Source organism: Rhineura floridana, chromosome 3 (genome assembly GCF_030035675.1).
Source record: "Rhineura floridana isolate rRhiFlo1 chromosome 3, rRhiFlo1.hap2, whole genome shotgun sequence".
NCBI lineage: Eukaryota > Metazoa > Chordata > Lepidosauria > Squamata > Rhineuridae > Rhineura > Rhineura floridana.
The window spans coordinates 110,666,517-110,683,133 of record NC_084482.1 but is presented as its reverse complement, the minus strand read 5'-3'; the positions used below and the strand labels follow the sequence as shown (position 1 = coordinate 110,683,133).

The 16,617-nt window shown below is 41.7% G+C and overlaps 1 protein-coding gene across 8 annotated transcripts in view; it reads left to right on the top strand.

Annotated features, from left to right (window-relative positions):
* The window catches only part of FLT4 (fms related receptor tyrosine kinase 4), a 145,721-nt gene that overhangs the window by 47,134 nt on the left and 81,970 nt on the right, over window positions 1-16,617 (top strand). For 5 of the 8 annotated variants that reach the window (XM_061617336.1, XM_061617341.1, XM_061617337.1 and 2 more), the window contains 2 exons: window positions 5,469-5,565; window positions 11,975-12,249. In XM_061617336.1, coding sequence (XP_061473320.1) covers window positions 5,469-5,565; window positions 11,975-12,249 — 372 coding nt within the window. Of the gene's footprint in view, window positions 1-5,468; window positions 5,566-11,974; window positions 12,250-12,480; window positions 12,602-15,424; window positions 15,481-16,617 lie in introns of those variants that run through there. The other 3 variants (XM_061617342.1, XM_061617340.1, XM_061617344.1) reach the window with 3 other exon arrangements.

Sequence of the window (16,617 nt, the reverse complement as noted above, 5' to 3'; positions counted from 1 at the left end):
TCTCTGAAAACGGAAGCTCATGACCCTAATCAAATCCTGCCCCCTTTTTACTCCAGATCCTGGTTGGATCAGCTCGAGTGCTTCAAACAGATTTCACAACTGATCGGCAGATCAACCCGTTGCCCCTCCAGGTGTGGCCAATTGAAATGCTTTGCTGTAGGCGACTAGTGGACCCACAGCCTATGCTTGATCAATAGAGCTGTGTATTCTGCTTGCTTTTAGCTTCAGTTCAGGCCACTAACTCACCTGGAATGTCAAGGGCTGGATTTGGGTGTGGCTTTAGTTGATGAATGATGTGAGAAATGTAAAACACAAATTAACCATTTAAAAAAAATTAAATCCTTCCTCTTAATGAATATGGTGCAAATGAAAGCCAGAAGGACTTCAAAAACAGGAAGGCAATAAAATCTCTAACCATGACCATGATTCCTTTTAAAGTTTGGGATAGAAAATGCATTTAGAGAGATAGCCCTCTTGACCCAGTGTCTTATTTGTCTTCACTGTCTTTCATCTCTCCACCTCAAACACATGCAAGGATGTGAGTGTGTGTGCGTGCATGCATATACGCTCAGTCTCACTCCAATTCTCTATTTGTTCTTCTCTTATTACAATTAATTATTTGTTGACAGCTGACTGTAACCATGACTGAAGGTTCATTCTTGCTTTGCTTTTGTAAAGCCACCGTGAAGGATTCTACCTTGATAGTTTTGCATAGTGAATATTTTCCATATGAGAAAGAACCTCTGAAAACTAGAAGTCTGAATTCACCCATACGCAGTATGACAAGTATTGGCTCTCATCACATAAGGGCATTCAAACAATGTTTTTATTATATGGTTTTTATTATATTTTATTATATTGCCTTGAGAATTAAATATGGAAGGTGATTAATAAATAACAGTGACAACAACAAGCAGTGATAGTCACCAAGCAAAATACTAACACCTTGTGTCAACTTTAGAGAGTAAAATTCTGTGGAAGTTGTTATTTATTTGCAGGATGTGCCTCCTGCCTTTCGATCAAATTATCCCCATTTGGCTTACAAGTGATTTCCACAATATATAGAAAAACAAAATTAAAAATAACTCAGCAACCATGTACTGACCAATGTCAAAGTGTCCTTCCTCTTGCTTCCACAGTCCTAATGTAAATCAATTAGAGCAGAGTCTTTCTGGTAGAGGGAGGAAGCAAATTCCCTGCGGCTACACCTTCTCTTGCCAACAGCTGGGTCCTGGCTGGTTTTGGCCTTTACCAATATATTATCTATGGGAGAGAGAAGGTACGCTGTCCCAACAGTCCTTGCTTTTTCAACCAGTGGTAGATGCCAGAGAGATGCCCTTGCACCTACAATCTTAGGACAACAAATTAGGCTTCAGTTGGAGATCTGTATAATTCTTGGTACATAATTGATGCTATGCTTGTCATCTTTTTATGGGAGATATTATAAATTATAGGATTATAAATGCTTAGTGATGATGAGGACCAAAGAAACGTTCCATGCATGTAGGCACAGGAAAACACAGGTTTCATATGTTTAATTCAACAGTTATCTTGCATAACAAATGACCAACAGTTGTCAAATTGTGCCACAGTGAGCTTCGATATGTGAAGTAAACAATGTTCAAGCCTCCCACATTGTAATCAAGGTCCAATTGAAATGATACCTCTGTCTCATGGCCACTGTTATCTATACCAGCGACGTTTCCATGTTACACTAAACCAAACTATGGCTTGCCATGAACACAGGCTCCCAAGAAGGAAATTACAGCTGCTTTGCTCCTCTCTTGGCTTTTTAGGTCAGTGTGGCAGCTAAACCAAGGATTTACTTTGCATGTTGTCCAAACCTGGGATCACCTTAACCACAATCTGCAGCCAAGGTTTGTCCTGTGGTTACAGGCCATGGTTACGGAGGAGAGACCTTAACCGTGATCCCAGATTCAAACAACACACTAAGCCAAACCTTGTCTGAGCTATCATCCCATGCTGACCTAAAAAACCAAGGGAGGGTCAAAGTGGGTGTGAGCTCCTCTCTACGAGCCAGCATGTTTGCACAATTACAGGAAGCCATACACTGGTTTATGTGACATGCGAAGTAGGCTACTGCCTGAGCTAAGTGTGCTGATGAAAGCTGTCTCTCCATTTTTGACCTCTATTTAATCAGATGGTCAGTAGAGCATAAGGGTATGTCTGTGTAGCAGCTTCCTGTGTTCCCAGTTTAGTGGGACACAGGAATAAAACAGATACTTGTCATAATTTATTTATTACACCTATATTTCATTAAGTTCAGAGAAGCTTACGTAGTTCTCCTAGGGGGATTCCTATCAGAGCACTAACCTAACTAAGGCCTGCTGAGCATTGTGTGCTCTCAGACCATGCTTTGACCCTGCTGGACAAATCTATGCCCACTGTGGGAATTGAGCTATGGGAATACAGTAAGGTTATATCCAACAAAGTCATACTCAGAGGAGACCTATTGAAAATAATGAGCCTAAGTTAGTCAGTAACTAAGTTAGAAATTTCAGTGGGTCTACTCTAAATAAGACTAGCACTGAATACCACCTACAGCTTCCACTTGTTTCATGTGTGTCCTTGTCAACTATCATCCACGCTTCTAACTTACAGCAATCTGAGCTTGCTCTAATATTTGGCTAAACTACAGCCCAAGAATTTCTGTCCATAGCAATAGGGTGGTGTAGGTTCCCCCTCTTTTGGGAAATCTCTTCACACTTTGAAATTCATGATTCTAAATGCCATGAGCAAAGGGGGAGGGGAAAACTTCAATTACAACCTGGGGGTTGTGGAAGGGTCCACCTCCATCCTGTCATTTCACATTGCTGTTGTGGCTGCAATCGCTGCTATTATTACTACTGTTACTCCAACCACTACTACAGGAAAAACATAGTTGGAAGACAAGCATGTCTGGCAGACTGCAGATGCCAGCCCAGTTTCTATAGATACACCTAGTCAAATGACCACAGTCTATATGACTTCTTGGCAGGAAGGAAGTATACATCAATTAAAAGGAGCAAGGATGTCTACATAGAGCTATGTTTTGGACAGGTCATGATATGGGTGCTACTCTGCACGTTCTTCGGCAGCCTGTGGGAAATCTGCTCCCCAAATGGATTCTCTTGGCATTTCTCACCTGCTGTCCTAGATTCTAAGTCAGCCCGAGGAAGTTGCTCCTTTCTCTTCTTCCCTGTCTTCACGCTCAGCCTCCCACTGTTGTTATAAAATATATACCGGCCAAGAAATGCCAGCATTTTAACTTCCTCTGGCCATGCTGTTACTGAACAAGAAATACTGTTTTACTTACAAAGCACCATGTACACAGATGTTGGAAGTATAAATTTTATTTTATTTTTCTTATTATTTATTAATCTTGTAAAGGGATATTGCATTGTTTAAGTAGCAGTCAAAAGTGTGCCTGATATCTGAATCAACAAACATTTAAATGCTTACAGATATTTTATCCTCTTGTAAAAGAGAATGTGAGAATTTAGGGTGAGTTTAAGAGTGTAACTATGAAAAGCAGTTCCTCTCTTTGTGAGCTATGTGTGTCCCAGGCCCTGGATCCCTCTGCTGCAATTTTAGTGCCTAATGGTTACATTGAAGTCTTTGCCCATCTGGATCAGCAGTAAAATAATTTAAGGAAACGTTTGTCCTAGAATAGCAGCAGCCATGCTAGAAGATCTCTAGACTACCCCTAAAGTAGGTTTCATCACATCTATGGATAAATGGCTTGTATTTGGATCATCTCAACTTTAAACCACACACACTCATATTCACAACCATAATGATAAGCCAACTTAACCTTAACCCAGACTGTTAAAAAAAAATCACACTTGCCTGGCTTGGGAGTATATTTGGGTCCCAATAAGATTTCCAATGGAAGAATGGAGTCACTTTGTACCCCAGAGACCTTCCCCCCCTTTTTCCCCTTTTCTTTTTTGTCACTACAAGTGTGCTTGATAGTACCAAAGCACCTTGAGCCAAAGACACTTATTCGTAGGAGGTAGAATTTTATGCATATTTATTTATTTTATTTATTTGTTTCATTTTTAGACCGCCCATAGCTAGTAGCTCTCTAGGCGGTGTACAAAACAGATTAAAAATACAATATTATAATAAAATCAATCACATATATCAACAACAATATTAAAATAAAGCATAGACATAAACATTAACATTAAAAACATTAAAAAGCCTGGGAGTACAGCCAGGTCTTAACCTGGCACCTAAAAGAAAGCACCGTAGGCGCCAGGCGTATCTCTTCAGGTAAGCTGTTCCACAGTTCGGGGGCCACTACAGAAAAGGCCCTAGATCTGGTAACAATCCTCCGGGCATCCTGGTGAGATAGTACCCGGAGGAGGGCCTTAGATACTGAACGAAGTGAACGGGTAGGTTCATAGCGGGAGAGGCGTTCCACAAGGTACTGTGGTCCCACACCGTGTAAGGCTTTATAGGTCAAAACCAGCACCTTGAATCTGGCTCGGAAACAAATAGGTAGCCAGTGCAAACAGGCCAGGACAGGTGTTATATGCGCAGACCGATTGGTCCTCGTCAATAGCCTGGCTGCCGCGTTTTGCACCAGCTGAAGTTTCCGAACTGTCTTCAAGGGCAGCCCTACGTAGAGTGCATTACAGTAATCCAGTCTAGAAGTTACCAGGGCGTGAACAACTGAAGCGAGATCGTCCAGATAGGGGCGTAGTAAACCGGGGTATTTTGGACCCCAGTGGGGTTTTTTTTGTTTCCAGAAGGACAACATCAAGTGGTAACTGGCTGAAATTTGGGGACATTGTACGGGTAAAAGTTTGTGACATTGACCTAGAAGGACACCCCGTAGGTCTATTCATGTGTTAATTATACAATAAAAGGCAGAAATTTGCCCTTTTTTGCTGGGGTATTTTTGGACCTCAGTGTTTTTTTTCCAGAAGGAAAATGGTAAGTGGCAACTAGCTGAAATTTGGTGACAATATGCAGGTTAATATTTGTGACAAGGTCTATTCGTCGTGTAAATTACACAATGAAAAGTGCACCTGAGAGCCCAGAAGTCATGACAGTGTGTCAGAATCTGAGAAGTGAAGAGGCATCCATGACAGATCTGTCCTGCTTTTGCAAACACATGAACCAAATCTAGATATACTGTTTTCCTCCAGTGTTTGTTTGTTGGTATAAAAGCATCTGTAAACTGCTTAATATTTAAAAAATCTCTAAGTGATGTACAGTCTAAATTTTTTTTTCATTAAAACAAACCACAACTACAACCAATAAAACAGCAATATAAACACACATAAATGCATATAAAAGTGAATTAAAACAGAAATTCAGACAAATCTGAAATATCAAACCAACCAAGGTCATGACAGATGATTGACAGAACTGCTGGAGTAAAGAATAATGCTAATGAGTGCATAGCTGGATATATTGTTGTGGAATACTATAAGCTTGTTTCTTTCTGTTCCTAGATCTAGTGAGTGGCTATTCTATGACCCCACCCACTCTCAGCATCACAGAAGAGGAATACATGATCAACACTAAGGATACACTGAATATTACTTGCAGGTAAGAGTCAAAAGAAGAATATCCTTCACTCTTTCCAGCTGTTGTGTCAGAGATTCTCGAAGACCTTTCAAAGATTCTCAGTGGGAGATCTTCTGGGTTTGGACCAGTGGAAAAGTTAAATATGAGTTGACTGGTTACAGATACTTAGAATAGGACTCTCCGTTTGTGATGGGGGGAAAATGGGTCTTGAACAAGTAGGGAAGGAAGGAGTTGCATGGTTGAGTACCTCACTTTCCTTCCTTCTCCACACACACACAATGCTTTTCCACTGCAAATTGCCCCTTCCAAACACTGCACAGAAGAAGCAGTCATCAGGATTCTAGAAGGTTTAATAGATCCAAGGTGTACTGACAGAATAGTGGATGAAAGAATGTGTGTGAGAATGAGAGAGGGGTGGGGAGGAAGAAAGGGAACACGTGTGTTCTGGTCTCTAGCTAATTTGGCAATGTATCGAATATACAGGATAAGGTTTTATATCCTTGATATAGGAAACTGAAATGGGAACCTCTGGATCTCTGTTCCACCTTAGGAAAGCTGGATTAATATGTGTGGCAGGGACCTGTCAGGTTCTTGGCATGTCAGGGCAGCCAAGATCTGTCACTCATAGCCTATTATTCATTTAGGGGGAACAATATGCATTATGATTATATCCTCCACATTTTCTGATTACAAATCCTTGGGGATTTATATTCATATTTGTCCAGTGGTTTTTAGTGCACTTTTAAGAGGATGTGACTGGCCTATGAAACATTACCTCATATTGAAGATTCATGGAATTAGCAGTATTTTAACCATTACTCACAAATTTAAAAAAGCAACAATGAAAGCAAGTTCGGGGACATATATTAGCTGTGGCCGAGCTCCAAAGAACATTGCAACTCATTCTGCATGCTGAATGAGTTTGTGTTTCTTCAACAGTAGTTCCCCCAGTGTCACATAGCAAATCACTTTGGAAACTAAAAGGACTTTCAAAAGTGGTTTATTATATGGCAAAGAGCAATCTCATCTTAGTAATGCTTTCATTCCACCAGCTTCCTTGGAAGAAACAAAGTTAGGTTTGCAGACCTACACTTTGATAGACAGCCATGCGGACAAGACCTGATCATTAGTGCCCATTCAAGTGTATGCTGCAGGCATGCTTGGCTGGTGCAACATGGTCATGCAGCTGCATTTTCTGCAGACTTGCACCTTCCAATAAAAACCTGTGTTGCCAGGCCTCTTTCCTCCCAGGAAACTTTGATCTACATCAAGAAAGATGTAACATAGCTTACTATGGTTGAGTATACCTCACCAATTTACGATGTACCTACTTACACATATGTCCTTATCCTAAACATGCTGAGTAAAGTCTTTCCTTTAATGTCTCCTTCCAAGGACAGAACAGCCGTTATGCTAACATTTTATCTTTAGTTCAAATCACATTAAGTCCTTATTTATCTGACAGAGGCGTACGGGGAGCAGGAAAGTGTCGTATTTCCAGCCTGGACCCTTATGTGGAAAGCTGCCCTTGCCAAAGCAAAGAGGCTGATCTGTTCTCTTGAATTATCCAAAGGAATCTTCCCAAATTGACTCTCTCTTCATTGTTGATCCGGCTCCTCTTTCAATCTCAAGGGGAGATGACCAAAGACATAACTCATGCTGGGATGAAGATAGCAGGAAGGAAGCATTCCTGTCTTCTGCTTCCAGACCACGTATTCAGTGCAACTTAATGCTGGTCAAATGATCACTGAAAAAGAATGGGGCCCATATCCTTGGTCAAGAGCATGGCTGTCGTGCCCCCTCATGCTTATCTCCCCCAAAGTTCAGCTCCCCCCATTCTGCAATAGCTATAGAATTACTTTTCTGTGAAATGGAAGAGCTATAGCTCAGCGGTAGGGCTCATGCACTGCATATAGAGGGGCCAGAGTTCAAATCCCTGGTATCTCAACTCCATGGACAAAGGTACCTGCAAACCCTGCTTGTTCCGCCAGCATGGTTTGAAATCCAGTGATGCAGGCAATGGCACAGCTGATCAGTACCACTTGCGGCTTCCTGCTAAAAGTGGGGTTTGCATCTTTACCTGCTCCATACCAGATGTTGTAGATGATTCCAGATGTAGGACAAGTGGGCATGGCTTAGGAATAAAAGCCTTGTGGGCCAAATTAGGACCCTTGCTAGGCCTAACCAGGTCCACAGAGATTCACCACAGCTATTGTAGTCCAACAACATCGGAAGAGTACCATGTTGTATATTTTGGGGTAGGCCAGTGGTGGAAGCAACTTTTGTCCAGCAGGCTGGATCCAAAAGTGACCAGCCCTCCACAGGCCGCTTTTGACAGGCGGGCAAAGCCACCCACCTGTTAATCACTTGATGTCATATGATGTCAGGTGGATCTGAGCCTGTCAGATAAAAACAGCAGGGCTTGCATTCAGCACAGAATTTATGTTGCACCAAATCCAAGCCTGTTGCAAAGGACCAGTAATGGCTCCTTGGTACTGGGGCTTGCATTTGGTGTTGTTTAAATTCAGTGCTGAATAAAGCCCCTCTGCCTTCAGCAGGGATCAGCTCTGCCTCGGAACAATCTCAGATAAGCTTGCCTTTGGCGTTGAATTTAAACAGTGCCAAATGCAGGCTGAGCTGCCAAAGAACAATCAGTTTAGGATGGTCTGCCAATTGTTCTTTGACAGCCTCAGCTATCCTGGACAGGCTTTACCTCTCCCATACATGACATCAGGTGGGTGGGTATACCTGGCAGAAAACAGTCACACAGACCAAATTGGCTGGCTTGGCCAGCTTAATTTGGCCCGCAGGTTGAAGGGTCCCCACCACTGGTGTAACTGAGCTAGATGGACCAGTGATCTGATTCAGTATAAGACTGCCTTCCTATGAAATAAACTTTTCAGTGAATGCAGTACTGAATGCAGTATTTATCTTGGCTTTCTCTGCAAAACCTAATTTGACACCTTATTGACTATCAGTTGCACATAAACTTTTCTCTCTCTCTCTCTCTCTCTCTCTGAAGACCTAGTTTATGTTCTCCCTCTCCTCACTTGTAAGTTGTGGGCTTTTATTTTTGTAATACCTTGATGAAATAGTTTCACCAAGGAGGACATTTACCTTACCATTCTTCCTTACCTACTACCACCATCTCCACTACTTTCTTCCCCCAATAGCTTCTTCACTTGAATCAAACTCCTACTTGTTTAGGCATTTTTAATCTTGCCCAGTTGCATTTCAAAGTCTCCTCTGAACATGGACCATCCTGAATAGACATGGTTCACATTAGTGAGAGCTGGGGGAGTTGAAATGCAGAAATATGCAACATCCAGGCCACGGGGGGAAACATGGTGAGAATGCTTGGATGAGCAGTAGGAGATTTCTGAAATAAAACAAAATTATTTCAAATTAGTATGAAGCAAACATGCTCCTCATATTTCACTGGAAAACTGGAGATAGATTTGTTTGTTGACCATGTTGTAACTCTAGGAAGAATGTTCTGGCTGCTGCTTGTGAGCAGTGTTAAAATGTACCTTACCCATCCCAGTTTTCTCTGCAAACCTCTGAGGCTTTTGCCTCTTTGCACATTTGATATAAAGTTGGATTCCATTTAGTCCCAGGAATATGAACCACCCCTGAGTTCTTCATGCCTTGATAATCAGTAAATGAAACTCAGTAATAATAGGAGTAAATGCACAGTGCACCAGTTGCTAGTTCCAGTCCAAATGTAGAATTGAGACTGACTGGATGTCCCCCATTCTATTTTGTTATTATTCTGCCTCCCACTACAACTTGGAGAATTTATAAATTTAGTTTCAGAACTTGCACATGTGCAGTTTTCTGTGGTTTTCAGTTTGTATCTCCACACATACACACACACCATGCTAGTTATTTATGTACAGAAACTTATATCTGCATTGATTACATCACAAGATGAAAAGGAATGTTGATGTGATTGCACGGTTGCATTAGGATTTCTTTTTGTGCTGTGGTTTTATCTATGAACATATGGACGCAGTAGCACTGATAAAATCACAGTGCAAAGAAGAATTGTGATATGTCCATGCAGCCACATCAGGATTTCTTTTTGTGCTGTTTTCATCAACATGAGTTGCCGTATGTTGAAAAAAGATGTGGAAGTGAAAACTGCAGCCGTGCACAGCCATTTAAAGTCATGAAATAAAAAACAGGAGATTAATCACTCATTGGTGCTGCTATGCCAACAAGATTAAGTACTGTAATTTGGAACTCCCAAATATCTGGAGAAATTCTGATGAGGATAACTTCATAAGAATCCCTAGATTAACTGAAAGGATTTAAAACAAATTCCTATATAAACATGCTGTGGGCTGCTTCATTGTAGAGAGGATTTAAAAGTGTTATGGAAATATGCAGAAATACTCAGCATCTGAGCTGCATGTGTGCCATTGTGTGTATCTACCTAAGTACCAGGCTTTTACCCTGCATTGGGACTTAAGACTTAGTAAAATAAGAAAAGCTACTTTATTTATAGAAATACATAGTAGATAGGAAAGGCATACCTAGTTCTAATTAAGTTGGAGGTGCAAAGCCCAGACTTGGGTATTGCCCTCATGGCTCAGGAAAGAGAGCAAAGACAAAGATGTCTCCTCTCTCCTTGGACAGTCAAAGAAGAAGACAAAGGAAGGAGGGGCAGGTCAGCTTCCCTGAGCATATCAGTTTACAACAGAAGGGAGTTAGGTAAAGAAGAGCACAGGTAAAGGTAGGCAAGCCTAGCCAGCTGGAGGAGCCTAACTCTATCTTCCTTCTGGAATACAACAAACGAACCCAAACAGGAGTTGCTCTTGCCCAATTCCAACAAAAAGATCCATGAAGTTCTTGTTCAAGAACTGAGAAGTAGAACATAAGGAAACTGACAGCAGAGCTCCAAAAAGTTGTGCATACAAAATTGGTACTGCCAGCCCATACAACATGGATGAAGCAAGTACCAGACAGCCTAATCAGTAAACATTCAGAAAGAAGTGTGAAGTATTGCTATCTACAGCTTGATAATATGACTGTACAGTGGATTCTTGTAATTGCCATTACAAAAAAGAGGGAATTTGAGAACAGCTAAGACAAGCAGTAGCCAAATATAATTAGTGGCTTAAAATACAAGGATGAACCTACAAAAGTGCCTGAGAGAATTTTGCTGTTGGGGATTGTCAATGTTCCAAACTATCAGCATCTCTAGAAGCAGGGAACCTTTAACTGGGATCCTTCTGGGAGTGACACACAAATGACAAATGTACTTCCTTCAAGTCGTTTCCGACTTATGGTGACCCTATGAATAGGGCTTTCATGGTAAGCTGTATTCAAAGGGGATTTACCATTGCCTTCCTCTAAGGCTGAGAGGCAGTGACTGGCCCAAGGTCACCTAGTGAGCTTCATGGCTGTGTGGGGATTCGAACCCTGGTCTCTCGGGTCATAGTCCAACACCTTAACCACAACACCACACTGGCTCACTAAGGGAGTGACACAAGGGCTGGTATTATATTTGCCTTGGTAGTCAGACAAAAGTTGTGGTAACCACCACTTTTCCCTCTTCCTCTCAGATGAGGGGTAGACCTTCCCTGTGATACCCCACTGTGCTTTTGTAGTGTGGAGTTAACCACCTTCCCAGCACAGCTGCAAGGACAAGACTACCCTCCTTTCCCAACTCTGAGCTGAGAGACAGGTTTGACCTTGTAAGCACTGAACCGTGGAGAAGCTTGCAAAGCACTGAGACATCTTGCAGCTTTGCACAGCTCTCCATGGCTGTACTGCATCAGTTCCTATCTAGTACCATAGAGTCTCTGTGACTCTTTTGAACCCTCCTCAATATAAATATATATTTATATATACTATACATATATTGCATATGTAGAGTTGCTATGTGAAATTATCTAATTTTTTTGTAATAGTGGTTATTGTTTCTATAGCATTTTAAAGTTACTGAAATTATTTTAATGAGCTGTGAATCAGTTTTAGCATAAACCGATGATTCTGCTAAAAAAAAGCAGGATATAAATTCTTAAACAAATAAATGCCAAGAAACATACACTAAATCTATCTCGCTTACACACACTTAGTGTGCTAGATTGAAAGGGCCAGATTAATGTACTAGACTGAAAGGTGAGAATTATCACAACCAATACTCAAATTGGTTACCTATTCTGCAGGAAAGCGAAGAGCAGTGTAAGCAATATCATGAAAGAAGTTTGAAGTAGGCTAGGTTAATGAAAGTGGTTTAAAATTATGTTTGGATAGGAAAATGTAAGTGGGACAGAGATAATAGACTAACGTATTGGAGGAATGCAGTTTACTCCCTAAATTTGCAGGAGAGGAAAGGGAATTTTAGAGCACAAGACCTACTGCAGAAGGCCATAATCATCTATCTAACTCAGCTTCTGTTATTCCTTTTGTTCTGGTAAAGAGGGCAGCATCCCCTGGAGTGGTCGTGGCCTGGAGGCCAAGAGGACACTGTCCAGATTGGGAAGGAGAGCAAATCAGTGGTGTTGGTGAGTCTCGACGGTATCCGAACAGTCAAGGAAGAGGAATGTGAGGGCACTGACACAAAGCCCTACTGCAAGGTCTTGACACTGACAGGGACTCAGGCTAACGACACGGGCTACTACCGCTGTTACTACAAGTACATCAATGCCAAAATCGAGGGCACCACTGCAGTCAGCACCTATGTATTTGTGAGAGGTAAGAGGGTAGAAGACCTGCATGGCCAAAACAGATTGAACTCCAAGTGGAAGAGCTCATTGGCCAAACTGCATTACAGCCTTTAAACAACTTTAGTGAAACTCTGTATTATGTAGCAGGTTGCTTAAGGAAAACCTATCTGGAGTTAAAGTCATTGCGAAGAAACAGAGGCTATGCTGCTTTCTGAAAGGGAAATACCCACACAATTTCAAATGATGTAAGATGGGAGTTCCTATGTGCAATTTTGCCAGCCTACCACTGCCCTGACCTACTCCATTGTTGCACTGCAGTCAACTTGGAGTGTTACTGCCGAGTTTCTACACTATGCTGTTAAGCCGTCTCTGTTATCTAGGTCAGTAGTCTTCAATCTTTTCAGACTCAGAACTTACCTTTAACCTTAACGTGCATATGGAGACCCCTTCCTTAATTTTTTTAACCATATATTTGCATGGTGATAGTGCTGCTGTTGCAACCCATTTTGGATCAGGTCGTGACCTGATAGTAGGTCCCAAACCACCAATGGAAAACCAATGATCTAGGTGAACTGGAACTACTTTTGAAATACATAACTGCAAATGTTGTTTGTAGTTACAGGTAGTATGCTAACTGTATCTTTGTGCATCAGATAGATGTATAGTGTTAAGAGCAGCAGCTGTACAACCCATTTGCAGCAAAACTCTGTGCATGTTTACTTGAAAACAAGTCCTACTGTATTCAATAGGGAATAGTCTCTAATTTAGGACTGAAACTCAGAATCTCCACATGCCTACGCAGACACACTACATTTGTTGGAGTCTTGTGTGGAAACCATCTGCAGGGCTCCGGTCTGGGGAAGTCTGCTCTAGCCTACTCTGAGGTTGCCTGTGCCCTGGACATAAGGAACCATGGGGAGTGGGCAGCACAAAGAGATAGAGGCTGAGGATATGAAAGAAGACATACAGTGCCTTGCGAAAGTAATCAGACCCCGGACCAATGTTGTCATATTACTGAATTACAAATGGTACATTGTAATTTTGTTCTGTATGATATTTTATTTTGAAACACTGAAACTCAAAATCAATTATTGTAAGGTGACATTGGTTTTATGTTGGGAATTGTTTGTAAGAAACATAAAAAACTGAAACATGTTGCTTGCATAAGTATTTAACCTCCACACATTAATATTTGGTAGAACCAACTTTTGCTGCAATAACAGCTTTAAATCTTTTGGGGTAGGTATGTACCAGCTTTGCACACAGTGTCGGAGGGATTTTGGCCCATTCTTCTTGGCAGATTCGCTCCAGGTTGTTCAGGTTGGTTGGATGTTACTTGTGGACCGCAATTTTCAATGAGCTCCGCAGATTCTCAATGGGATTCAGATCAGGACTTTGACTGGGCCACTCTAGGACATTCACCTTTTTGTTCTTGAGCCACTCCAAAGTTGCTTTGGCCTTGTGCTTGGGATCATTGTCCTGCTGAAAAGGGAATTTCCTCCCAAGCTTCAGTTTTTTAGTGGACTGAAGCAGGTTCTTTTGCAGCATTTCTCTGCATTTTGCTCCATCCATTGTTCCTTCAGTTTTAACAAGATGCCCAGTCCCTGCTGATGAGAAGCATCAGCGCTTTGAGTTTTGCCCAAAAAGCTCTATCTTGGTCTCATCTGACCACAAAACCTTTTCCCACATCACATCTGGGGCACTCTCGTGCTTTCTTGCAAACTCTAAGACATGCTTTCAGTTTGTACTTTTTGAGTAATGACTTCTTTTTTGCCACCCTCCCATATAGGCCAGTGTTATGCAGAGCTCTTCATATAATTGACTGGTGCACCATTACTCCACTCCCAGCCACTGAACTCTGTAGCTCCTTCAAAGTGATTATTGGCCTCTCTGTGGCTTCTCTCACAAGTCTTGTTTGAGCGCTGACTTTTGAGGGACGGCCTTTTCTTGGCAGTGCCTGGGTGGTGTGATGCAGCTTCCACTTCCTAATTATTGATCCAACTGTGCTCACCGGGATATCCAAACACTTGGATATTATTTTGTGGTGTTGGAGGAGAGTTTTGCAGATACCATGGACGGCGAAAAAGACAAATAATTGGGTGTTAGAACAAAATAAACCAGAAATATCACTAGAAGCTAAAATGGTGAAACTGAGGTTATCATACTTTGGACACATAGTAAGAAGACATGATTTACTAGAAAAGACAATAATGCTGGGAAAAAACAGAAGGGAGTAGAAAAAGAGGAAGACCAAACAAGAGATGGATTGACTCCATAAAGGAAACCACAGACCTGAACCAACAAGATCTGAACAGGATGGTTTACCACAGATGCTATTGTAAGTTGCTGATTCATAGGGTGACCATAAGTTGTAATCAACTTGAAGGCACATAACACACACACAACCTTTCCCTAATCTATGCATTTGTATTACATTATCTCTCACTTCTGTAGAATGCTGTTTGGTCTTCATTTTCCTTCAGATCCACAGCCTGACCAATGATCCTTCAACAGTGGGGGTTTTATCCTGACAATGTGACAGCAACTTTAATAGTCCACAGGTGGAGGCCAATGGTAAGGTAACTGGGTCTTTGATAGGGCAATTTCTTTCATCTGTGTAAACTGGGAGCTTCCACAGCACAGGAGGTGAATACTTATGCAAGCAACTTGTTTCAGTTTTTTATGTTTCTTACAAACATTTCCCAACATAAAACCAATGTCACCTTACAATAATTGATTTTGCGTTTCAGTGTTGCAAAATACAATATCATACGGAATGAAATTACAATGTACCATTTGTAATTCAGTAACATGACAGCATTGGTCAGGGGTCTGATTATTTTTGCAAGGCACTGCACCTATGAAGTTGTTTTACTGTGAAATCGCTTTGAGATGTTTTATAGGAAGTGATTCATAAAGGAAAGGAAATAAATATTGGATAACAAATATAAAATAGAGTATATAGAAGAATCTGTAAGAGAAAACTTTTTTAAACGCTGCCCTATTCCCCATCTCCACTGGTTCTGAGGCCACATAAGTTCCTCCCCCCTCCTGCTCCTCTTCTTCTCGCTCTCCAGCACTTGGCCAGAGCTGAGTTCATCCTTCATGCTCTGCAAATCTTTCCGTGTACTCTGGTTTCATCTCTCATCAGCATAAAGATGATTAAATCCAGGGGAATTGAGGAGGGAGGGTAAGGGTGTTAAGTCTTCTCCTGCTGAGAACAAATCAGTATTCATCCTCTTGTGTGGGACTGATGAAGGTAGGCGCTGTCTGGGGGATTCAGTTACATTGGTGCCTGGGGTGAATGTTTCTGTTGGGCTGGAATGCAGGAATTTTCAGTTCCATGGCACCCCAGAACCACAGCTGTGGCCCTGTCTAGGGGTTTTTGTTGTTTAAGAGGGAAATTAAATCCATTGTTTGGGAGAGAATAAAACTGAAGCAGAAAAGGATGAAAAAATGTAGGGCCAGAGTTAGAGAGGATATAGGAGGCAAAGACTCTCTTCTCCCCAGTCACATACTGTTTTGCCTCTGGCACCTGAATCATAATCCGTGTTGGACATATCTGGATTTTCCAGACTCATTTTTGGCAATTAATGAAGTCATGATGTGCTACGGGTTCTGCTGTTAAAAGTCTTTAACTGTCCAATTAACACATCTTAGTTGTCAATCAAGCAGAATTTTAGTTTAAAATCAGGAAAGACTGTGCACTGAGGGTAAAATCTAGACTCTCTTGCTCATATGATCAAAGCTCACTATTTCTTTGTGATTTTTGTGACTATGACAACATATTAATTATCTGGATTTCTTAAAAACTCAAATACTGCAGGATTCTGAGAATGCTTTCTAAAACTTATATTCAGCTTATCTGAAAAACAAATCCTAACCTTTTGTCCCATTTTAATGACTCAATCTGTATAATCAAAAGTGGCTAGGTAATGTAACTTGCGGGAGGAATTCTAATACCCAGCTGGGGAGAAGTGAGGCTGAACAGAACAGCAGAGCCTCTGCCACATCCAAAGCCTTGCAACTCAAGCCAAACAGGATGGAACCGGGACAGTTTCCTTCAATTTTTTGCTATGCTAGCTCCTAGCCCAGATTAGGCCCATCACCCCCTCCCCACACAGGAATGCCCCATTCCAGGGGCTTACACTAGCTACCTCTCACTCACACTTTTGGCGGGCGCAGTGGTGACCCAGTGGGTGGAGTAAAGCCCCCTCCCCCCAATGAAGGGGCACCTCTGCCACATCCAAACCCACTCTAGTGCAGTAGATTGAGTGGTCAGATTGTTCTGCCATCTGCCATGTGAACTAAGTTGGGAGTGAATTCCAAAGTGGGATAATAATTGACCACCTGGTGTGCGGTGGCTAACTGAAAAGCATGCATGTGTTGTGCAAAG